This window comes from Nelumbo lutea, chromosome 3, assembly GCF_056320005.1.
Source record: "Nelumbo lutea isolate HS-2025 chromosome 3, American lotus-T2T, whole genome shotgun sequence".
In the NCBI taxonomy this organism is placed as follows: domain Eukaryota; kingdom Viridiplantae; phylum Streptophyta; class Magnoliopsida; order Proteales; family Nelumbonaceae; genus Nelumbo; species Nelumbo lutea.
This window is the reverse complement of record NC_142686.1, coordinates 10,299,881-10,324,326: the sequence shown is the minus strand read 5'-3', so window position 1 is coordinate 10,324,326 and position 24,446 is coordinate 10,299,881. Positions and strand designations below refer to the sequence as shown.

The following is a 24,446-nucleotide window of genomic DNA, read 5'->3' as shown; positions in this document are numbered from 1 at the left end:
GATTTAAATGGTTCTCAAAAGTCATGTTAATTTGTGTGAGATGGGTGAGGAGAACTGCCAACAGCTTGGCAGATAGATTAGCTACGCAAGGGGTACAAAGAACAGATCTGTTTTGGGCTCAGCTGTAATTTTGGTTTGGGTCAGCTTACTAAAGCTGGGTTTCTTTCACAGCTTCTTGTTTTAACCAATTTTTTCTTTTAATCAATGAAATCTTTTCTATATTACTGATAAAAAAGTCATTGGACCTTAGATTTAGATAAAAAAAGAAAAGAAAAGAAGAACAAAAAGAAAAAAAAGAACCATGTTGAGGATTATTTCATGGAATGTGAGAGGGTTAAGAGACTTCAAGGGAAGAGAGGTTGTAAAGAATTTGGTGAGGGAGAACCGGGTGGATCTATTGCTTTTGCAAGAAACAAAGGTGGAAAAAATGGAGATGGCCTACATTACAGTGCTCAAATAATTGTGGGTGGGTTGAGTGTGAGGCAAATAGTTTTTTTTGGACAAAAGGACAAAAGTGGGATTCTTTAAGTGTTTACATTCGGTTTCAGTAATGCTGGATCACTTGGAAACACAAGGGGAATGGAGGGGAGTTGTCGGAGGATCCTGAAGGGTTTCATGATGTGGGGGTGGGCCCTTGGATTTTGGGGGGATTTTAACATATGTGTGAGGTTGAATGAAATGAATTAATGAGGAATTTCGGGGAGTTGATTAGACGAAATGGGTTGATTGATTGTAGTTGTTTGGGATCAAAATTTACTTGATCAAATGGGTAAGATCTATCTATCTTGAGAAGATTGGACATGTTCTTATTAAATGGGAACTAGGAGGAGCTATTTTCAGATGTGGTACAGAAAGCATTAGCACTCTCTATTTCAGACCACTGACCTATCCTATTGAGAAGTTTCATAAAGTTGGATGGTTCCAAGCTTTTTAGGTTTGAAAACATGTGGTTGGTGCATCCACAATTCTTGTAGTTTTGTTGAAGAGAAGTGGAAAAGTTATCAGATTGAAGGTAGGGCTGGTTTTGTTATGATGAGAACATTAATATCTTTAATAGAGGATTTAAAAGTGTGGAATAGAGTGGTGTTTGGAAATGTGGTACCCAAAAAATTACAAATTTTAAAGATGGTGGATTTGGATAGATTGGAGGAAGGTGACGTATTGTCAAGATCAAGAGGAGGGAAAGCGAACTATTGATGGGTGAGTTAAAGAATGTAATTCATGAGGAGGAAAAAGCCTAATAGGTGCTTGTCTCCACATTGGTGCATCCTATGCAAGGCTAATGGTGAAAGCCCCTACCACTTATTAGTTTCCTGCTCTTTCGGTTTTGATATTTGGGTTTGGTTTATGGACCTTTTTGGTTACAGGTGGCTCCCTCCTCCAAGAATACAAAGCTTGTTTGTCACTTCTTTCTTTAGGTGGTCGAAGAAAAGGGGTAAAATCATGTGGAGATGTGTAAGAGCTGCCATCTGTTGGACTTTGTGGGAAGAAAGGAATTTAAGGATGGGTTCAACCTTTCTTTTTACAAGACTTGCTGGAGTATAGTTAGGAGGATGTGGTGCCGATGGTTAAGGAGTTTTGGCAAGAAAAAATGATTGAGAAGAGTGCAAATGCAATTTTTTCTCTCTTATTCCCAAGGTTGATGGAGCAAACAAAGTGATATATTTTAGACCAATAAGAGTTTGATTTCAATTCCATATAAGATCATCACAAAGGTTTTATCAAGAAGATTGAATCAGTTTTACTTTTACACAAGATTGTGGGCCCTGCTTAAATGTTTTTTGTTGAAGGAAGGCAGATTTTGGTTGGAGTGATGGTAGCAAGTCAGTGTGTTGATGCAAGAATAAAAAGTGGCAGGGAGGTGTTTGTAAAATCGATATTGAGAAGGCATATATGATCATTTTGAATGGGGCTTTCTTGAAAAAATTTTGGGAATGGGCTTTGGGAAAAGGTGTAGAAGTTGGATGTTTGCCTGTGTATCCTTGGTGTCATTCTCGGTGATTGTAAATGGTCTTTCAGCACAAATTTTCCAAGCAATGAGGGGAATAAGGCACGACGATCCTCTTTCCATTATTATTTGTATTGGTGGTAAGTTTAAAGTAGATTGATGATCAAGGGAGTAGAATTAGGAATGACTGGGGGATTCAACGTGTGCAAGGAAGGAGTTTCCATTTCTCATCTTCAGCTTGCAAATGATTCATTAATATTTCTAGAAGCTTCAGTTGACCAAGTTCTGAAATTGAGGGCTATTTTGAGATGTTTTGAGGTATTAGCAGGGCAAATGATCAACTTGATGAATAGTGGTGATTGGAGTGGGCAATATATCTCAGACTTTTTTAGAAGAGTGAGCAAAGCTTTGAGATGTTTGTTGTGGGAGTTTCCATTCACATACTTGGGGCTATCGACAAGTGCAAAGGCTTCAATCCCATTAACATGGCATCCGATGTTGGAAAAAAATGATTAGAGGTTGGCAGGTTGGAAAGGGATGTATTTATCAATGGGGGGGGGCGAGAGTGTTTTATCCAATTTGCCGATCTACTACTTATTTTTTCTCAAAGTTCCTTCATTAGGGGCAAATCAATTGAGAAGATGCAAAGAGAATTTCTTTGGGGTATTAAAGGGGCTAAAAGAAGTATATCTTGTGAAATGGGATTGGATTTGTAGGGATAAAAGGGAGGGGGGTTTGGGAATTAGAAGAGTGAAGTTGTTTAATAAGGCACTTTTCGGAAGTGGTTATGGAGATTTGAGATTGAAAGGAGTGCTTTGTGGAGAAGGGTATAATTTAAAGAGGCGCACCTAGGTGCACATGCGAGACACATTTTAGGGTATGCACCTCTTGCCTATGTCCCAGGTACAACACTTTCAAAAGGTGTGTGCTTGGTACGCCCAGGTGTGCACCTTGCGCTTCCGCCTAAGTGAGCCTCTTTTGAAAATTTGTGCTTGCTTTTTCTTTTTTTCTTTTTATTTTTAATTTTTTATGTTAGTAGTTGGGACGAGGGCATTACCCTGACCTCTGAACAAGCCCCTCGAGGCAAAGCCCAAACAAGTCCATATCAAGGTCTTAAATTCTTAATCCCTATAGAAAAAAGGTTTTGAAACTATAAGCATCTTTTAAAAATATCTTATTAGGATGAATGAATGAGCAACATTAGCAAATTTGGGGCTTTCGAAAACCTTTTATTATAGGGATTAAGAATTCAAGACTTTGATATGGACTTGTTTGGGCTTGCCTCGAGGGGCTTGGTACAATGGCCACTTGTAGAATCAGGAATGCATAATGTTTAACATCACATTAGCTATTTGAAGTAATGCAATTGGAAAAAATTGAAGAGATTAAGAGTTTATATGCTTGAATATGTTTTATATGCTATGCTTGATTTTATTTTAAAAATTTCATTTTAAATATGTTCTACGTGTTATGCTTATATATTTTAATTTGGGATAATAGGCTTTTTAAAACATTTATTCTAAAATTTAAGTTTATATTTGGGATAATAGGCTTTTTAATAATTTGCATTTTTTTTTATTTTTAGCATTTTTTTTTGCATTTATGCACCTTGCCTAAAAAAGGCATGTTCCTCACCTTGTGCCTCGGCACAAAATGGCCCTTGCGCTTTTTTTTTGCGCCTTGCACTTTTTTTTGCGCCTTGCTCTTTTAAAGCACTAGAAGGGCAGTGGCTTGTAAATATGGTGTGGTTGGGTTCGGTTGGCATACCAATTACCAAGGAGGTGGAGTCTTCTTATGAAGTATGTGTTTTGGAAAGGAGTAATGAGCTTTTTCAAGCAGCTTTTCTTGATTTTGTTTCCTTCAAGGTTGGGGATGGTTCAATATTAAAATTTTGGGAAGATGAATGTAATTTTGAGAGCAAATCCACACATTCCGTAAACTGTCAATCCAAAAAGGGGTCTTCTGGATTTTGGAGACCATACCGCCCATCCTTGAATTACATCAAAGTTTTCGCAATAGAGGTGTTCTTCCTGCTTAAGAATACAAAATTTTATGGTTCAACCAAAAAATTTTGTCCAGGAGATATCTCAATGTGATCCCTTCTGTCACCTTAGTTTGATAATTTTTTTTTGATCAGCAAAGTTTAGGTTCATTATATTGACTTGAAAAGTACGGGTGATTAATACAACTTGATTGACCAAAATGCCAATCCCCTCTAGCAAGCCCAAATTACAAGGATGACCAAAACAAATTCTGCCTCATAACCCCTTGTTTGGCTAATGAGTCAGCTAGCCTATTTGCACTCCTAACCCACTTGAATTCAACCTCTATTTTCTCTTGCAATCTTTTCCGCTTCTCTCAGCACATGCTGAAGGATCAAAGGAATATGCCTGTTGGATTTTGCCCAAGGGATGACTACCTGTGAGCCTCCTTCTGCCTCAATCATTCTGAATTCCAGCTATTTAGCTAGCCTGAGAGCTGAGACCTTGCAATAGGGCCATCAGTTCAGCCTTCAAGGAATTTCCCCACCCAATTGGCCCTGAGAACATTGCTACAGTCCTCATCTCTGAATCTCCCTCCTATTCCAGCCATACCCAGGTTTCCAAGGGAGCTCCCATCGAAATTCAATTTCACTCTATTACCTGCTGGGGGTTTCCAATCCAATCTGATTCTGTCTTTTACTCTTGACGATTATGCTATTTCAGCCCAAGCCCTTGAGAAGTCAGCCCCACCTTTGTTTGATAATTTACAAGGGAGACATTGAGGATATCATCCACAGCGTAGGATGGGAAAATTGGAAGGGTATGTGATAGGAGAATTCCGTGTTGGCTAAAAGAAAGATTTTGTAAAATGGTTGTAAGGCCAATGATCTAATATGGAGTAGAGTGTTGGGCAGTTTAGAAACAACATGCCCAAAAAATGAGTGGTAGAAACATGAATTTTGAGATGGATGAGTGGGAAAACTAGAAAGGGTAGGATCATAAATGAATTCATTTGAAACTTGGTCTTATGATAATGGTTTTGTAATGTCTTTAACTAGATGTACAGATTTTTTTTTGTAAGGGCTTGCTCTCTTGGTCCTCTGTTTGTATGGCTACAACCTACAAGGACTTATTTGAAGGAATCTGGAAGTAGGTCCAAGCCTCCAATACGTAATAAAATGAGGGAAAGTAGACTAAAACGGTTTGGGCATGTGCAGAATAACCACCTACAGCACCAATAAGTAGTGATCTGTTACAAGTTGAAGGGGCTAGAAGAACCAGGGTCAGGCCAAAAAAGGACATGGGTTGAATAGCGAGAAATGATATACGGGCCCATAGTTTAAAAATGGATGTGGTACTGAACAGTACAGAATAGTGGAACGGGATTCATGGATCTGATACTTTGCAGGCATCTAGGATTTCTTGATGCTTATTTCCTATTGATATTATCTTAATTGTCTTTTATTCATATGTATACTGGTTTTCTTTATGTTTTTCCATTTCATGCTGTTCCAGATTTGCTGCTCCCTCTGACCAATGTATATTTGGTCCTTCCTATTATTAGATATTGATTGAAGAGTGGTGATGTAGTGGGTGCTTATGTCTTGTTTATGTAACTTCGTCATCTCATTATCTTTCTTTTTCCTTGTATATCATGCATTTGTTTTTTGATAAGATATAGAAATTTTATTGAAATTAAAGAATAAAAAAGGGAAAGGTACAAGGTGGAAATTTCCACCAAAGAGGTGCAAGCTGCAGCCTCAAGGAGTAAAAGTCAAATTACAACTGTGCCTAAAGCAACTGATTCTTGTGTATCCCTTGCTTAGCTAAACAGTCTGCCACCCCATTGGCCAATCTTCTTTCCCAATGAAACCTTACTTCAATGCTTGTGGTTAGCCATTTAAATCTTTGCAAAGCCCCCCCTAAAGGACAAAGGGACTTTCTCTGGTTCCCTTAGCCACCTGATTACCAGTTTAGAGTCACCTTCAACTAGCAATCTACCAAAGCCCAATTTTCTAGCAAGGCCCACTCCCTGTAACCAAGGTTCAGAGTATCAGCCCGTATCGGCCGATACGTATCGTTCAGGGACCCCTTCGATATGCCCCTACAGTGGGTGTATTGGGGGTCTGACCGGTTCAGGGGGTGGAGGATCTCTAAACCGCCCCCCCTGAACCGGTTTTGAAAAAAATAAAAAAAAGTAAAAAAAAAAGGTATTGATTCGCCCGGCGTATTGGGCTTATCGATATTTTGAACCTTGCCTGTAAGACTGCAAGGACTTCCATATTCACAGCATCCCTAACCCCACCACCACCAGAGGGACCTGGATTGCCTAAGTTGCATCCATCAAATTTATGGCATACATTTGTCTTCAAACTGATTTTTTCTGTTGTTTGGTCCTGGATTCACGGGATTTTAAATTTGTTCTTAAGTTCCAAATTTAGTCAAATAACTCTGGTATGGTGTATCAAGAAACTTCATTGAATAGAAGTCACTCATTTTTGTGATTCTCAGCTGCTTGCAGAGGCTACAAAACAAATATGTGGTTCTGTGATGGGAGATAATGAGGTTTGGAATACAGACAAGGATCCTGATGCAATTGGTTCTTCTGAAACAGTGGTGAATGACAATAACATCCCTGAGTGGGCACAACTGCTGGAACCTGTCAGAAAGTTGCCAACAAATGTGGGAACCAGGATTAGAAAGTGTATATATGATGCCTTGGAGAAAGGTCCACCTGAATGGGCAAAAAAAATATTGGAGCATTCAATCAGTAAGGAAGTTTATAAGGGCAATGCATCCGGACCTACCAAGGTACTTTTTGATAATGAAATTTATGTTCTGCTGGGCCATTCATGAAAACTGTGTTGTATTAAGAAATGTTAAATATATGTTTCATTTAATATGGCACATATTGGTAGATGTGCCAACTAATTTCTGTCAATTTGCTTTTCATGTTGTAGATTAGAACTTGGTGCCTAGACTCATGAATGCATGTTTCTGGACATGGGCATGCATGCATGTTTCAGTTTATAGCTTCTCTGATTTTATGGAGTAATCATTTACATGGCACGTAGAAAAACAAAGAATTGGAGTATTAATTGTTTGTAAGAGACAGAAGCATGTAAAAAATTGGACCATGATTGCTGCATGTCCTTATGAGTTATGATTCCATGTTTTGTTTCTAGACTTTGCCATGTTGCATGCATGTATTCATGTCTTTCACATGGGATGTAGAAAAATAAGGAATTAGAATTAATTGGTTTCTTTCAGAAGGGACATTGGATGGGCCAGGTTCACCTTGGTAATCCTAAAATGGTAATTGATTTGTAGGTGTGTTTTAGTGGGAATTTTTGTGGTGTCAAGAGTGCATCCTTCAACTCAACTCCATGGTTTCCTTAGATTCTGGACCTTCTTAACTCTGGATCCTTTGCAACCCTTACCCTATGCTAGCTTGACCATGGGCTTTCTTTTGTTTCATAATCTTCAATTTTATATTGAACTAAAAACTTTGAACTTTTATTGTGATAGGATATGGCATGATAAAGTATGACTACAAGGCGACAATTTTCATAATTAAATGGAGGAAATATAAATTTCTTCCAATACAAAACATGGCATTTTTTTTTGTTGAACAATTATGATGGCCATTCCATTATTTAAACTAGAGCGAACTTCATGTTTGGAATTTAAATTCTAGAAAATAACATAACAGTACTTAGTGTGGTACTGTTCTTTTTTTTCTCTCTCTCTCTCTCTCTCTCTCTCTCTCTCTTTTTTATGGGCTGAGCTTGGTTCTCATTTGGTTGATTATTTATGTGGTTGGTGTTCTTGTTGTGGTTATTCTAACTTTTACCATTATCCATATTTACATTTTGTGATTTCATGTTCTCTTTGCAAAGTCTAACTTGGAGTTTAAATTATATTTGTTCTTCCTGGTCTATTCAACCACAACATAGAATCTAAACCGAACTGCATGACAGAACTCAAATCAACTATGCCTTGTCCTAAGTCCCAACTATATGGGGTCAGTTAATGGGAGGGATGCAACTTGGGAGGTCTCAGGTTGAGAAATTATCAAATATGAATGGGTCTGGCCCGAAAGCCCAGGCCTAACACAGTGTAAATTGCTCCAATTGGGTACCCAAGTTGCAGCCCCAGTTATGGGCCTTAAGTCATTTCTCACTACTTGATTGTTCCATGCAAACATGTATTTTTTCACTGAACGGTTCTTACTATTTCATTTCTCTTTTTTATTTTTGAGAGGCCAACAAAGTATGATACCCGGATACCTATACAAGGGTGCCATATAATTTTGGATACTTTAATTTTTAGTGTCAATTTCATATCTGATGACGTATTCAGTTGTGCCCTTTCTGTGTCCGGGTAACATAGCCCACAATGCCATTTTTGGAGACAATCCCTTCAATGATGAAGGCCTGGGTAACTCCAAAAGCATCTGTCAGAGTCAGCTAATTCAGATGCCCTTATACTTGAGTTTTTAGTGTCAGTTTCATATCTGATGCGAGATCCAGTTGTGCCCTTCTTGTGTCTGGGTAACATAGCCCACAAGGCCATTTTTGGAGACAATCCCTTCAATGATGAAGGCCTGGGTAACTCCAAAAGCATCTGTCAGAGTCAGCTAATTCAGATGCTTCTAGAGTTGAGAAGGGAATCCTTCTGTGGATGGAGCATGGGAACCTGGGTTTAAAGTAAAAAAGATGTGGTTTTGCGTCTTTCTTTCACTGTTTGGGCATCCAATTTGTTTGTGGATATGTTTGATACCTTCTGAGATAGACTTCCCTTTTACATGTTAAAATTTGTTATTTTCTTTTGAATTACCAAATACTGAATCTGTTGTTGAACTTGGGCCATTCCTTGTTGATTGGGTACAGAAAGCTGTTCTCTCGGTACTAGCAAATGTGTGTGGTGAAAATCTGCATCAGAAGCCTGACAAGGGAAGAAAAAGGAAGAATATTAACACTGTTTCCGATATTATTATGAAACAATGTCGTAGTGTGTTACGTCGTTCTGTTGCTGCAGATGATGAAAGAGTTTTCTGTAATTTGCTGGGAACAACACTGTTGAGCTCTAATGATAATGAGGATGATGGTATTCTTGGATCACCTGCCATGGTATCTCGCCCTTTGGATTTTAGAACCATTGACCTACGACTGGCTGCTGGTGCCTATGGTGGATCACATGAAGCTTTTGTTGAGGATGTTCGTGAGGTATGTTTTCTTTTTCCTGTTTCCATTAGGTTTTACTGGGCATTATTTCCCCAAATCTTTCACTATTTAACCTTGTGAGACAGAAAAAATAAAGCTGAGTTACCCAGTTTGGTCTCCTTAGATGTTCAACATTGCAAACTGAGCAAGAAACTGTAAACAACCTGATCAGGTTGTTTTAAGGTGGGTATAGTTTGGAGGTCAATGTTTTAGGTCAAGGGAAAACTTGGAGAGGGTCGCATTTTTGATAAATAACTGTCAATCATATTATTATTATTAAAGGAAATAGAGTGCACCGAATGATCATTTGTATACTCCTATGAGGCAGCTAGTCTCAACTAACCGCAGATTACAATTGCATTCCATTTACAGCACTTTACCCCAATACGTCTGGTCACTCATAGCCCCCTGTTTGCCAATCCATCGGCCAGAGCATTGGCAGACCGGTGTATCAATTACTTTTGCTTTCAGCTTCCAAGACATACCCTTAATTCCATTCTGCCAACATATCTGTGTTGGCCCCCCTACATGGGTTGAGATTTGCTAAACAATTAGGCCTCTATCAGATTGAAGTAGAAGGGGACTCAAGGTTGGTGATAGGATGGATGCATGAAGGAAATTTGGGGTTAATGACAGAGACAGGCTATGAGAGAAATTTGGTGGCTGACAAGGGAAATTGATGAAAATTTTATCTGGGTTAGAAGGTCAGCCAATGCCTTGGCTGATGGTTTAGCTAAACAAGGATCAACCAGGGTCGACTTCTTTTGGGCAGCATTGTAATGGGGGGACTGGTATGTGGGGTTCAGCATTCCTGTTGGGGTGCTTGTTCTATATTTCTTTTAATTAATTAATGAAAGTTCTCCTTCAACTAAAAAACTTCTGATGTTCATAGTTTTTGATCTCTTAAGCCCATGCCAATGCCTTGGCTGATGGTTTAGCTAAACAAGGATCAACCGGGGTCGACTTCTTTTGGGCAGCATTGTAATGGGGGGACTGGTATGTGGGGTTCAGCATTCCTGTTGGGGTGCTTGTTCTATATTTCTTTTAATTAATTAATGAAAGTTCTCCTTCAACTAACAAACTTCTGATGTTCATAGTTTTTGATCTCTTAAGCCCATGAAGAATCACTCATGTTTCTACCTGATGCAGGAGCTGAAGAATAAAAAATCGGAATTTTCTGAAATTTTATGTATTTCTGTATTTTTGGAAAGTAGGGGTATTTTCTTCATTTTACATTTTTTTCTGTGGAGTCTAATGATATGTTACTGATTTGTCTAATTATAGTTTGTTTATGTTTAAAGTTTGAGTTATTGAATAGTAGAATAAGTGTTATTGAGTCTTCTTTGAATTGAAAAAGGAAAATGGCAATTCAGTTCGAGTCTACAGTCTAAGAGTTATTGAGTCTTCTTACGAGTCTACAGTCTATAAATATGTATAGGCGTTTTACAAAAGGATCAATAAAGTTTGTTGAGTTTTCTTGAGCTTATGTTAATTATGATGAGTGATTCCCATACCCTGGAGATTTTAGGCACCCTGTGAGTGATGAGTGATCCCGGATATTCTCTCTCTTCTTTCTCTTTTTTATTTTCTTTCTTATTCCCTCAAGAAGCTATTGTAGTCATCAACAGCCATAGAACTGGAAGATCTGGTCCTACATCACTGCCTTATTGGAGTCTCCAACCATTATTGGTTCTGAGCTTTTTGTAATATTCTCACCACCAATGGATCACTTCAGATTTTATTGTTACATGCAATAATATATCATATGATACATGTTTTTGCCCTCAAGCCAGGTCGGGTTGCTTTAGGTCTTGACCCAAGATGAACTTGACATCAGATTAGGTTGTGAATCCCCTGCCCAAATACCATTCTGAATTCTGGGATGCCAGACCTCTATTTGTCTGTAAGCTTGTAGCACACACACACACAATGCTAACTGGGATGATCAATTTATGAACTTGCTCTTAATTGATACTGTTAGAGTTGGTCGAGTAAGGGTAACTTGGTCTTTTGTTTATAGTTTAAGTAGTGTAGTGGTGTGGCAATTCTGTTTTGTTTTTTTTTTATTTTTATTTTTCTTGTCCCATAATTAAGTAGGGGTATATTTGACTTTGTACCCTTATTTTAATATAATAGAGATTATGGTCGACTAGGAGGGTTTTGACTCTCTAGTTCGACAGCTTCCTTCCTTCCTTCCTTCCTTCCTTCCTTCTTCTTTCTCTTTCTCTCTCTTTCTCTTTGAACAGGACTTATCTGAACCACTAAAACATGGTATCAGAGCCCTAAATAAAAGAAGGCTGCGATCTCAAGTTCCTGGACCCGTGATCTCTTCTATTCTTCTTTTCTCCTTTTCCTCTGTGGTGCGACCTCAGTTACACAGGTAGAAGGCTGCGGCACACCTAGTAGAAGGCTGTGGTACCCCTTTTTGGTGATCCAGGACTGCCACAATCCCCATTACAGGTGTTAGGAAGGTGTAGCTGCCCTAGGTGAGTATTTCTCAGATTGCTGTCACCACGAGTGGCAACCCTAGTGGTTGTGTGGTGGTGTTTGTTGTGTTACAGACCCTCTATTGAGCAGCTTCAAGAGGGTTTTTTTTCTTTGTTTGTGTTTGAATGGTGATGTGAGTAATAGTGCTATCAAAAAAATGTGAATAATAGTGTGGTTAACAATAGTGGTGTGAGAAATCGTTTTTTCTTTTTTTTTTTAATGAAGGAGATGGCCGAATGTGTCTGAATGGTGGTATATGTTAGTGTTTTTTTATGGTGGCTGGTTGAGAAAGTGCGATAAGGTGATATGCATGCAACAATGTTGATTGAATGGCAGAATTCTTTTTTTTGTTGGTTGATAATTCAGAACTAGGAGAAATCTAGTGTATTGAGAACATAATGGCAGCAACTGGAGATGGTGGTGGTGATCAGAAATCTAATGTGGTTATCCCCTCAGACTATTTAGGTGTGCAGATGACGCCAATTAAAGTTAATGGTGAAAATTATGTTCCATGGGCCAAGTCGGTGGGGTTTTTTTTCTCAAGGCCAAGAGGAAGGTGAAACATGTGAAGGAGGATAACCCATTACTTGACTTTCTAGGGTTTGATGATTGGGAACAAGAAGTTGCCCAAATCATGACATGGCTATGGAACCCAAGATAAGTGTAAACTTTATGCTCTTAGATATAACCAAGTAAATACGGGAACAATAGTGTTCTAAAAGCGCAAGGCGCATGGGTCAATTTGCGCATGAGGTGCAAGGCGAGACGCACGCCCTTTTAAGCAAGGGACAAAAATAAAAAATAAAGGCTTAAAAATAAAAAATAAAAAATGCCAAAAAATAAAAAAGCAAAAAATTAGAAAATCATTAAACATAGTATAATAAAAATATAAAATTTATTTTTAAAATAAATGTTTTAAAAACCTATTATCTAATATTAAAATACCTAAATATAACTTGTAAACCATATTCAAATGAGAATTTAAAAATAAATCAAATATATAATACCTTTTCAAGCATATAAAGCCCACAATCTCTTTTTTTCTCAATTGCATTACTTCAAGTAGCAAATGTGATGTAAAACATATTACATTCTTGATTCTACGAGTCACCTTTGTACCATGCCCCTCGAGGCAAGCCCAAATAAGTTGACGTTAGGTCTTAAATTCTTAATTCTCACACAAAAAATAATGATTTTATAGTTTTAATTGCTTTTTAAGAAGACATTTTATTAGGATGAATGAATGAAAAACATTACCAAGTATAGGGTTCTCGAAGCTTCGGGACATGATAATACTACGAGAGTGTATCGACTCTATCAGGAGTATTTTAATTTGTAGTAAGGAAATCAAACCCTTGAAGAGTATTATGCCAGTATGAGGAACCTCAAAATGAATTCAATATCTATTATCCTCTAACTTCAAATGTTAAAATTCAGCAACAACAAAGGGAGCAGCTTGATGTAACCGTGTTCTTACTGGAGCTGAAATCAGAATACGAACTAGTTCGAGCACAAATATTGGGAGGTTTTGCTCTTCCTACACTTGAGGAGGTCTTTGCTTGGCTTCATGAGATTTCCTTGAGACCCACAGAGAGTACCACAACGTCTGACGGATCAGTGTTTTTTGTAGCGAGAGGTGGACATGGAAATAGAGGGGGGGCATGCATTTCAAGGAGGCCGTGGTAGTCCCATGTTTGGATGTGGTGGTGGAAGTGGTGGAGGTCATGACTTAGGGGGAGGCCATGGTAGAGGAAGAGGGCACACTGCTAGAAAGTGTACACATTGTGGCAAAGACGTACATACAATTAATTTCTGTTATTATCTACATGGCCCACCCTCTACATGGGCTAATCATGAAGTTGCTAATGGTGGTGATGTGAGTGATAACCAACAGACAGATCAAACGCCTTCCACATCTACTAGAGGAAGAGGGCACACTACTAGAAATTGTACACATTGTGGCAAAGACGTACATACGATTAATTTCTGTTATTATCTACATGGCCCACCCTCTACATGGGCTAATCATGAAGTTGCTAGTGGTGGTGATGTGAGTGATAACCAACAGACAGATCAAACGCCTTCCACATCTACATCTGCTTCCGGGAAGGAGATGATGAATGCACTACAAGATGAGTATGAGAGGTTCCTTCAGGCCACTTGACAACATAACATTGTTACTCTTGCACACTCAGGTATGGCCTGTCTGGCATCCAAACCTTCTCACTGGATTATTGATTCTGGAGCCTTTGATCACACAACTGAGACTCTAGGTGTGTTTTCTTCCCCCTCTAAAACTTCCACATCACAAATTGCTACCCTGGCTGATGGTTCTTCCCCTATTTGTGGTGTTGGTAATGTTGACATTGCATTCACTTTCTTTATCATTTGATCTACATGTGCCTAAATTTCCATTCAACCTCATGTCTATTAGTAAATTAACTAAGGCCCTTAGTTGCTCTATCACTTTTTACCCTTCATCTTGCATGTCTATTAGTAAATTAACTAAGGCCCTTAGTTGCTCTATCACTTTTTACCCTTCATCTTGTGTTTTTCAGGATCTCAAGACGGGGAAGAAGATTGGTGAAGGGCATGAAGCCGGTGGGTTGTATTATTTTGATGGTGGTGGATTTTTAGTTGCACTTCAAACTTCCTTGACTCCTCTCCAATGTTATTGTCGACTGGGACATCCATCTCTCAAGGCTTTCATGCTATTAGTTCATTCTTTGAGTCATTTGTCTTCTTTGCAGTGTGAGTCGTGTCACTATGGGAAACACCATCGGGTTTCCTTCAGTCTTAGGGTTAATAGTTGTATGTTGAGTCTTTTTGCTTTAGTCTATTCAGATGTTTGGGGTCCGATTAAAGTTGAGTTCTATAATGGCTACAAGTATTTTGTCATTTTTATTGATGATTATTCAAGGATGACATGGATTTATTTAATGAAAGAAAGGAGTAAATTGCTTTCTATTTTTCAAAAATTCCATGCTGAAATACATACGTAATTTGGTGTTCCAATAAAAGTTATTCATTCTAATAATGGTCAAGAATATTTTCTTAATTCCTTTCAACAATATTTGGAACAACATGGCATCATTCATCAGACTTCGTGTGCATCCACCTCTCAATAAAATGGGATGGCTGAACGAAAGAACCATCATCTTCTTGAGATTGCTTGGTCTATCTTTCATCATATGAACGTTCCTAAACGTTTTGTTTTCTCATTAATCTGATGCACTCCTTCATTCTTCATGTTCGGTCTCCCTTTTCTATTTTGTTTCCCACTTTGTCCCATTTTCCATTAACTCCCGAGTGTTTGGGTGTATGTGCTTTGTTCATAATCTGGGCCTTGGTTTAGATAAGTTGGATGCATGCTCTATTAGGTGTTACAATCATATCACTCGAAAGTCATTTGTCTGCCCTGATGTCACTTTTTTTGAGTCCGTGCCGTTCTTCTTGGGTCCTGATGTACCGTCCTCTTCACCATTGATCCCTCTTTCTCTTCCAGTTGGGGATCCCAATCTGGTTGTTCCTGTTATGTTTGACCCTTCACCTCCTCCAGTGCATATTCTTATTGAACGACCACCGATCTGACACGTGTATACTCATCGACAGACACCGACACCTCCTCCAGTTTCTACCTCCTCTACGGATTCTATAGTTGCTCCTATCCTAGAGTTGCCTACATCTTTTGAACTTGATCATCCCATTGCATTACGAAAAAGTAAACGTAGTTGTACCTTACATCCCATTTCCAATTATGTTTTTGTATCTCACCTTTCTACTTCACATTGCCAGTTTGTCTCTTTGTTGTCCTCTATATCTATACCCAAGGATGTCCAAGAGGCTCTTACTTCACTGGGGTGGCATCAAGCAATGGAGGAGGAACTCTCTGCTCTTCAACACAATCACACGTGGGAGTTACCCACTCTTCCTCCTAGTAAGCATGTTGTAGGTTGTAAATGGGTGCATACTATTACGTATTTACCAGATGGCAGTGTGGAATGGTTGAAGGCCCAACTAGTTTCTAAAGGTTATTCTCAGTTATATGGGGTGGATTATATGGAAATCTTCTCCCTTGTGGCTAAGATTGGTTCAATTCGTGTCTTGATTTCCTTGGCAGTTATGTATGATTGGCTTTTGTTTCAGCCTGACATTAAAACTCCCTTCCTCCATGGCGACCTTTTGGAGGAGGTCTATATAGAGTAACCACCAGGGTTTGTTGCTCAAGGGGAGGATGGTAAAGTGTGTAGGCTCAAGAAGGCACTTTATGGGCTGGAACAATCTTGTCGTGCTTGGTTTGGGAAGTTCAGTGAAGTGGTGAAAAATTTTGGAACGAAACAATGCCAGGTCGACCACTCAGTGTTCATCTATGATTCTGAAGCCAGAAAGATTTTATTAGTGATTTATGTGGATGATATAATCATAACTAGTAGTTACAGATTGGGGATTGACAGATTAAAGGCTTTTCTACAAGAACATTTCCAAAAAAAGATCTTGGGGAGTTGAAGTACTTCTTGGGTATAGAAGTTGCTAGGTCGAAACAAGGTATAAATTTGTGCCAAAGAAAATGTGTTCTTGATTTGTTGGAAGAAACGAGATTTTTAGGTGCAAAACCAGCTGAAACACCCATGGAACCAAATGCTAAGTTGAGCAGTGATGAATGTGAAATTTTTGATGATCCTGGGAAGATATAGATAGTTAGTGGGGAAGCTGAACTACCTAACCATTACCAGACCAAACATCTCCTTTGCTGTTAGTGTGGTGAGCCAATTTATGTAAAACCCCCGAGTACCTCACTGGGATGTAGTTCTTAGAATTGTATGGTACTTGAAGGGAGTTCCAAGTCACGGTTGTTGTACAAACCAGGGGAAGGCTTGAGATAGTTAGGTATACAGGTGCAGATTGGGCAGGCTCGGTGTTTGACAAGAGATCCACTATAGGTTATTGCACGTTTCTTTTAGGAAATCTGGTGATGTGGAAGAGTAAGAAGCAAACTGTTGTGGCAAGGAGTAGTGTTGAAGCTGAATACAGGGCCATGACACACGGCACATGTGAATTAGTATGGCTGAAAAATCTTCTGCAAGAAGTTGGATTCTTAATGAGCAAACCTATGAGATTGTACTGTAACAACCAAGCTACAATCCACATCTCATCTAATTCGGTTTTCCATGAAAGGACAGAACATATAGAGGTTGATTGCCATTTTGTGAGGGAGTAAGTCCTTACTGGAGAGATAATCTCAGAACACGTCAGTTCAGGTGATCAATGGGCAGACTTGTTCACCAGAGGTTTGAGATCAGGGAGAGTAACAAGCTGGGATTATATGACATATTCTCTAGCTTGAGGGGGAGTGTTAGAGTTGGTCGAGTAAGGGTAACTTAGTCTTTTCATTATAGTTTAAGTAGTGTAGTGATGTGGAAATTCTGTTTTTTTTTTCTTGTCCCATACTTAAGTAGGGGTATATTTGACTTTGTACCCTTATTTTAATATAATGGAGATTATGGTCAACTAGGAGAGGAGGGTTTCTTCTCTTTGAACAGGACTTCTACAGATAGCATTGGCCATTTGATGTGTTAGAAAGATTGATAATGGGTTGTTTTTTAGATATTCTTTTTGCTTCATTTTACATGCTTTGTTGGTAGATTTCTATAATTGTAGCTAATTTTTATGATGCTGATGTCTTGCAGACAGCTTTCTGTAGTCACTTGTCCAGATATCAAACTAAAAATTGGACATTGAACATGTTTCATTTTGTAATTTGGCAGGTTTGGCATAACATACGGACTGCATATGGGGACCGGCCTGACTTAATGCAGTTGGCTGAAACATTGTCCCAAAATTTTGAATCATTGTATGAAACAGAGGTCTGTATCTGTATCTATGATAATTCGTTTATTCGTTTCCTTTCATAATGCTTGGCCATAAACTTCAACTCTAACCATTATAGTACATTTCTCATCTAATTTTATCTTTCCATTAGTTTATTACATAAATCTAATTATAGCATTCCCATTCATGGTGCAAATTTAATCTTTCTTACGTGCATGTGTGTGTGTGTGTGTGTGTGTGTAACTTTAATGTGATTTTATTATTTGGTTGGCTTATTACTTGGTGGGGCATGTTAGTTCCTTTTCTCCCACTGCATAGGATCTGTTATCTGAGTGCAATGGGAACTCTATTTTTCGGAGTCCTGCTCTTAGCTGGATATAATAGCAAATTTTAGAACATAACATCATTCTTTCAATGAATCATGACATAGATTCCTGCAAAGACAGGACCTCATTGCCTTTCTATATTGGTTCTATACTTCGGCCTTCTGCACCATTAATTGCCCTCTAACCTTTAAATGTTGTTTTATTACTTGGTTTGTGAGTTACCTTGGTATTTATATGATGCAGGTTCTCTCCCTTGTCCAGAAGTTTGTAGAAATTGCAAATCAAGAAAGTTTGAGTACAGGAGGAGGAAAGGAACTGGATGATGTTCTTGCATCTGTGAATGAGATTCCGAAAGCTCCTTGGGATGATGGTGTCTGTAAAGTCTGTGGCATTGACAAAGATGATGACAGTGTCCTACTATGTGATACTTGTGACTCAGAGTACCATACTTACTGCTTAAATCCTCCACTTGCAAGGATTCCTGAAGGAAACTGGTATTGTCCTTCTTGTGTTTCTAATCAATGTAAGACCCTAGATACATCACAACATACCCAGATCATTAGCCGGTGGCGACAAAAGAGAGATCAAAGTGAGGATACCCGCCTTTTTTCAGAGGCATTGGTTCATTTAGCAGCTTCAATGGAAGAAAAAGAGTACTGGGAGTTCAGTGTGGAGGAGGTTTGCTCTTAGGAACCCTATTTTTAGAGATCTTTATACTATGAATTTGATGTCCAAGGATGCTATGAGTTTTCTCATGTCCTTTCCAGCCTTATATGATGTCTTATGCACATGTCCACTTCTTTGGTAAAAACTGTGCTAATTTAGTCAACAACATTGTCTTATTTCATGCAAATCCAGTGGTTTTAAAATGCTTTGAGATGAATGGATGACCATAACAATAACTTGTTTTCATTCTTCTTCTTTCATCTAGTTCTTTAGTTCTTATGAAAATCGCCCCAGCATGGGTATCTGTAGTCCCATGGTGTGGAATTTCCTTCTATTTACATTCATTGGGTAACCCTTTGTTTTCTTTCTGGTTTTTCTGCTTCTGATACACACTCATAGGGCTTATCCTTGTCTTTACTTTTTAGTTGCTGATGGTCTAGGCTGATATATCCCTACACTTTTTTTAATGCCATGTCTTGACGATGGTACTGGTATCTGCATCAGCATTAAATCCTTTTTTGTTTCTCCACACTTTGCACTTAGCAGTAACCTCCTTCTCCCTCCTTTCATTCAGAACAAACTTAGCTCTCTTTGTTTCCCTTTACAATGATCCCTTCCTGGGAGGCTTTTTGTAACTTGGCAATAAAATTCCTTCTTAAAATCCATTTCTTTTGTTTTGCATAAAACATTTTCTGATTCCACTATTAATTATTGATTTTAATATATATATATATATATATGAGCAATATTTTTCTTGAACTGTAAACTTAATTTTTTGTAAGTCAAGAAGATGGATGGAAAGACCAATGTGAAAACTGTTGTATATAGAAATTTTCCTATCTGTGCTTACTTTTCTACTTTTATTTTTGATGTCAATTTAATGTTCTTTTCCTTTTGGGCTTTTTCTTTACCTTGGATGCAGAGGGTTTTCTTGCTAAAATTTTTATGTGATGAGGTGCTGAATTCAGCTGTTGTACGTGAACATCTTGAGCAGTGTGCTGATATGTCAGTAGATCTGCAGCAGAAATTGAGATCTCTTGCTGTAGAATGGAGAAATATCAAGTTCAGAGAAGAAATTCTGGCTGCCCAAGCTGTAAAAGAAAACATGAACACGCGTAGTGGAGTTGGAGAACCTGGAACGGAAGAAGGGATAGGCACTGTGCTTGCAAACCATGGTCAAGGGAATGGTTTGGGTAACAGATCCAATTACAATACAGCTTTCTCTGCAAATTCATTTCAGCTAGAAGATCGTCCTGAGGGGAGTAGACAAAACGATATTAATAAGCCCCCAGGTTGGTTTTATTCAAAGAGCATTACAGAGAAAAAGTGTAGTGATATTAGAATTATAAAGGTTAAACCTGGAGATACTGGAAGCCACATCAAAGATTTCCATTATGCCATGAGTAACAATCTACAAGGAAATCCTTTTCCCAGCATGGTTTCCACTAGAGGAGATGAACCGAACTTACAAACTAAGCAGCCTCTGTCAACTTGTCAACAACAAGAAACCAATAACTTGGGTAAAATGAATGGTATTAGTAATATGAATGGAAAGCATGAGCTGGACACTGAAAGGAATGGTCATATGATGCCTGTTCCTGAAGTTCTACAAGGATCTAGTTTTTCATCTGATACCAGGAGGAGTCACACGGCTGAACATTTTCCGATGCCTGTGAGCTCAGGTGGTACACTTCCTGGCCATCACTGTAGCATCCAACCTGATCCTGAAGAGTCACAAACATGCAACCTTGAACTGAACTGCCTGAAGAACGAGATTTCACTTTTGCAGGACTCTATTGCCAGTGTAGAATCACAGTTTCTCAAGGTATCCATGCGAAGAGATTTTTTGGGAAGGGACTCTGCTGGGCGACTCTATTGGGTTTTAGCAAGGCCTGGTCGACGTCCTTGGTTGGTTGTTGATGGGAGTGCTGTGGTGCAACAGAAACAAAGAAAAATGGAAGAACAGTGGGATTCATTTGCAAAAAGTTCAACTTTGCGGAATAATGTTCCACACCAAGATAGTCACCTGAGTTCAAGAGGCACTAATGGTTCCTGTCCACATGCATATGAACTTAATGACTTATTTCACTATTCCTCTTCCTGGTTTGCCTATGAATCTGATGCTGAAATTCAGGAACTTATTGGGTGGTTAAAAGTCAGTGATCCAAGAGAGAAAGAACTGAAAGAATCTATTTTGCAGTGGCAGAGACTAAGGCCTCAAGACTCTCATCAGTCTGGAAATCCTATTCAGGATGACTCTCAAACTACTCCACCGAAGTCCTTAGATAGTGAAAAAGCAGCGGCTGTTGATTGTCTTTTTACCAGGGCTTCTACATTGCTGGAGAAGAAGTATGGTCCTTGCCTGGAGCCAGAAACCACTGACATCCCTAGGAAGCGGGGAAGGAAGGCAAAAGTAGCTTATGAGGAAAGAATGTACAGATGCGAGTGCCTAGAACCTGTATGGCCTTCTAGACATCATTGCCTTCTGTGCCACCAGACTTTTTGCACTATTGTGGAACTTGAGGGGCATAATGATGGAAAATGCAGTTCGGTATCATCTGCCCCCGACAGCAACAAGGAAAATGATGATCTCTTCAAGGGGAAGGGGATTACATGGCTGGGTTGCAATGAGGAAGTGGACGTTACTGATCCGTCAAAGATTAGGAAGTTTGAAATCAATTCTAGGCTTATTAAATTTCAAAGAAAGGGGGTAGCATGCCCATTTGACATTGATGACATCAGTAGAAAGTTTGTCACTACAAACTCTAACAAGGATTTGGTGCAAGAAATAGGACTCATTAGTTCAAATGGTGTTCCTTCATTTGTCTCATCTTCATCTTCTTATCTCAGTGATCCCGCACTAGTGTTAGTCCCTACTCAAAAGGATGAAGCTGATCTGGAAGCTGGGCCTGCAGAAAAACAGCAACTGTTTTCATTTCCAGAGAACAACATTGCAGCTGATATGAACCATAATGGGATTGTCCACAATTCACCAAAAAGATGTGCTGCTACCAGCAGCAATGAGGAGCTTCTAAAAACAGATGGGCCCATATCCAAATGTACTGATGATAGAGGTACTCAATCTTGTTTAAATAATAGAAATCTAGACCCTGAGACCGGTCACTGCTGCATAGTTCCCGAGTCCTCACTGAGGCCGCTGGTGGGAAAAGTTTCTCAAATTTTAAGGCGCCTTAAGATCAACTTACTTGACATGGATGCTGCTCTCCCTGAAGAGGCTCTCAGACCATCAAAGGGACACCTGGCAAAGCGATGTGCCTGGCGTGCATATGTTAAATCTGCAGAGTCCATATTTGAGGTAAGCTGATTTCATTAGTATTCCATCATTTATTTAACAATCAAAATTCATATAGCTCATCAGGGTTTGTTCACTGTTTGCCATCTCTCTGTATTTGATCTGCGATTTGAATAGACTGTCCATTCAAGAACATTTCTGCTGATAATCTGTAAGCTGCTATTTGATATTGCTGCTGTTTACAAGGAATGACCAAATTGCCTTGTATCATATACTTAAAGATAGGGCTGTTGATAGAATGTTAAAAACCAACCAAAATGGACCGACTTGACCTGACATAGTGGGTTCTAAAAAAGCTTGGTTTCGGCTTAGAAAAAGTTATTACCCAAAGGCTCAGTTTGGTTGTGGGTTATGGTTTTGTAACCTGAAATAAAACCGACCTGATCTGACATATATATCAAAATCCTCACTCTCTTCATGTTTTTTGTTTTGTTAGTAAAGTTTTCAGCCCCTAACCCGCCTCCCTTTTCTCTAGTCTATTGTGTCAGGCTGGCTCCAACAAAAGACAAACTAAAATGTAAAAAGCCAAAAAAAAGTCATGCGAATGAAATGACAGTTTCATATTAACTTACTAACAGGTGAAAATGAGAAAATCTGAGCCATAAATGCTGGGACTGGTGCTATACGTGGACAGACAAGGGAGGATGCGTGGTGATGATTTAATTCCTTACCGTCCAAAACCCGAAAGTGGGCAGTTTAATAATTCTTTTTCTAACATTTGCTAAGAAAAAAACTAAAAATGCAAACAATTTTTTGTGTTAGTGTCCTGTTTTCAAGCCATCTCTTTTTAAATTTCCAAGTATTGTAGTGGGATCCACGTGGTTTGGTAGTTTTCCTTGCATGTTTTTTGCTTTGAAATTCCCGGTGGTTGAATTAGAACTGATTAAACTGTCCAACATTTATGTAAACTGAGAGTTTTGGTTTTAATGCCAGTTGGTCAGTTTCAGTTTACATAAAAATGAATCCAATATTTTCGGTTCCTGAACCGAACTGACCCATGTACAGCCCCCTACTTAAAGAATTAATTAGTTTGGAGGGTAAATCTTTGGAGTATGGTGGATAGAATCTAGCTTCATACGTCCATGTGGATCATGGTCATGTTTGGTTCTATTCTTGGGCATAGCTATGTTGAATGCCAACCTGATTGGTTGGGTGATTCCATCAACCTAGGCATCTTTTTAACACCATTTACCACTTCCATCAACCCAGGCTTCTTTTCAAATCTATTGACTGGAATTGTTGTTTGTAATATTCAAGCTGACAGTTTTCATATAGAAGGAACAAGAGTTTTCTGGAGAAAGTGCAAATGAAAATAGATCACCCTTCTACCAATCTTAGTTATTGACAAGTACTAGTCAAAACAAAAAATCTAAGTTATTGAACAATTTTTGGTCATTTAGTTTTCTCCTGTATGTTCCTTAGAATTGTGTGAAATTTGCAGATAATTTTATTATCATTATTATTTATTATTTTTTCAGATGGTTCAAGCAACTATTGTATTTGAGGACATGATCAAGACAGAGTACTTGAAGAATGGTTGGTGGTACTGGTCGTCACTATCTGCTGCAGTCAAAACCTCAACTCTTTCCTCCCTTGCTCTCCGCATATACACACTTGACTCTGCCATTGTGTACCAGAAGGCTCCATCCAATTTGGATCCAACAGACATTCCTAAGCCAAGCAGCAAACCAGGCAAGAAAAGGAAGGATATGGATGGTTGATCCCAAAGCATGCACCTCCTGTTCATGGGGAATCTGTCTTATTCCTTGTGGCAATGTGAGGCAGCAGAAGGCCCTGCCTGGTACGATGTAAAGGAATTCTCCTAGTGCTGGGTCAAATGGGTATCGAGGATAAAGACTGAAGAAAGGAATTTTCTTACACTGCTGCCTCATGTTTGTACATAAAGAGCACACAGCTAACAAACTAACATGGATGCTGGATCAGAGTTCATTGAAGTGATTCCCATGGGGGAGTTCAGAAGCTGAGGGAAGACGATGCATGGGAATGCTTCTCATTTTGAATCGGCTGCCACCACAAAGCCGAGAATGGTCACTCGGAGGGAAATGGGAAGATTTTTTTCCACAAGAACCAGATCCACGTCCACATAGGAAGGGAACCAATGTAAAAAAAGGGGAAAAAGATGAAGCTGAGCAAGTGCAGTCAATATATTTCATTCTTTATATATGTTTTGCTCTTACCTCTGGTTTATTCTTTACCCCCTCATAGCTGGTTTTCTTGATGCCAATACTGAAACTTTGGTGGTGACTGCCATGGTTTACTGTTCAGTAACAGGTTCGTGCATATTCACTGCATTTTTGCAGAAAAATGCGGGCACGGTCAACTACTGGAGACAACTCACAACTTAACTGATCTAATGGTCCTGTGATTAGTGCCTACTGCCCAGAACCATGGGAGTCCATCCATGCAAATCGTGGATCATTATGTTAGAGAGCAAATCTGAATTCTGAAATGGGATAGCGCTTGATCTGTCATCGCGGTCCAGAAATTTCTAATTCAGGTACTTGATCAAATGTCTTAAGTACCTGAGTACACGGGCCATTAACAATAGTTGAAGTTGCTGAACTGAGTGATTAGTTACTTTCAGACTTTTAGTGGATAAAAAAATTAAAAAGGCAATATACATCCTTTGGTATAGCATTCAGCCCAACA

At 38.9% G+C, this 24,446-nt stretch overlaps 1 protein-coding gene across 1 annotated transcript in view; it reads left to right on the top strand.

The window, feature by feature from the left end:
* LOC148862864 (methyl-CpG-binding domain-containing protein 9-like) overlaps window positions 1-24,446 on the top strand; it is a 41,042-nt gene extending 16,596 nt beyond the window's left edge. The window contains exons 5-10 of the mRNA XM_088980961.1: window positions 6,442-6,741; window positions 8,823-9,158; window positions 17,408-17,506; window positions 18,041-18,475; window positions 19,386-21,779; window positions 23,255-24,446. Coding sequence (XP_088837087.1) covers window positions 6,442-6,741; window positions 8,823-9,158; window positions 17,408-17,506; window positions 18,041-18,475; window positions 19,386-21,779; window positions 23,255-23,497 — 3,807 coding nt within the window. The 3' untranslated portion in view covers window positions 23,498-24,446. The remainder of the gene's footprint in view (window positions 1-6,441; window positions 6,742-8,822; window positions 9,159-17,407; window positions 17,507-18,040; window positions 18,476-19,385; window positions 21,780-23,254) is intronic.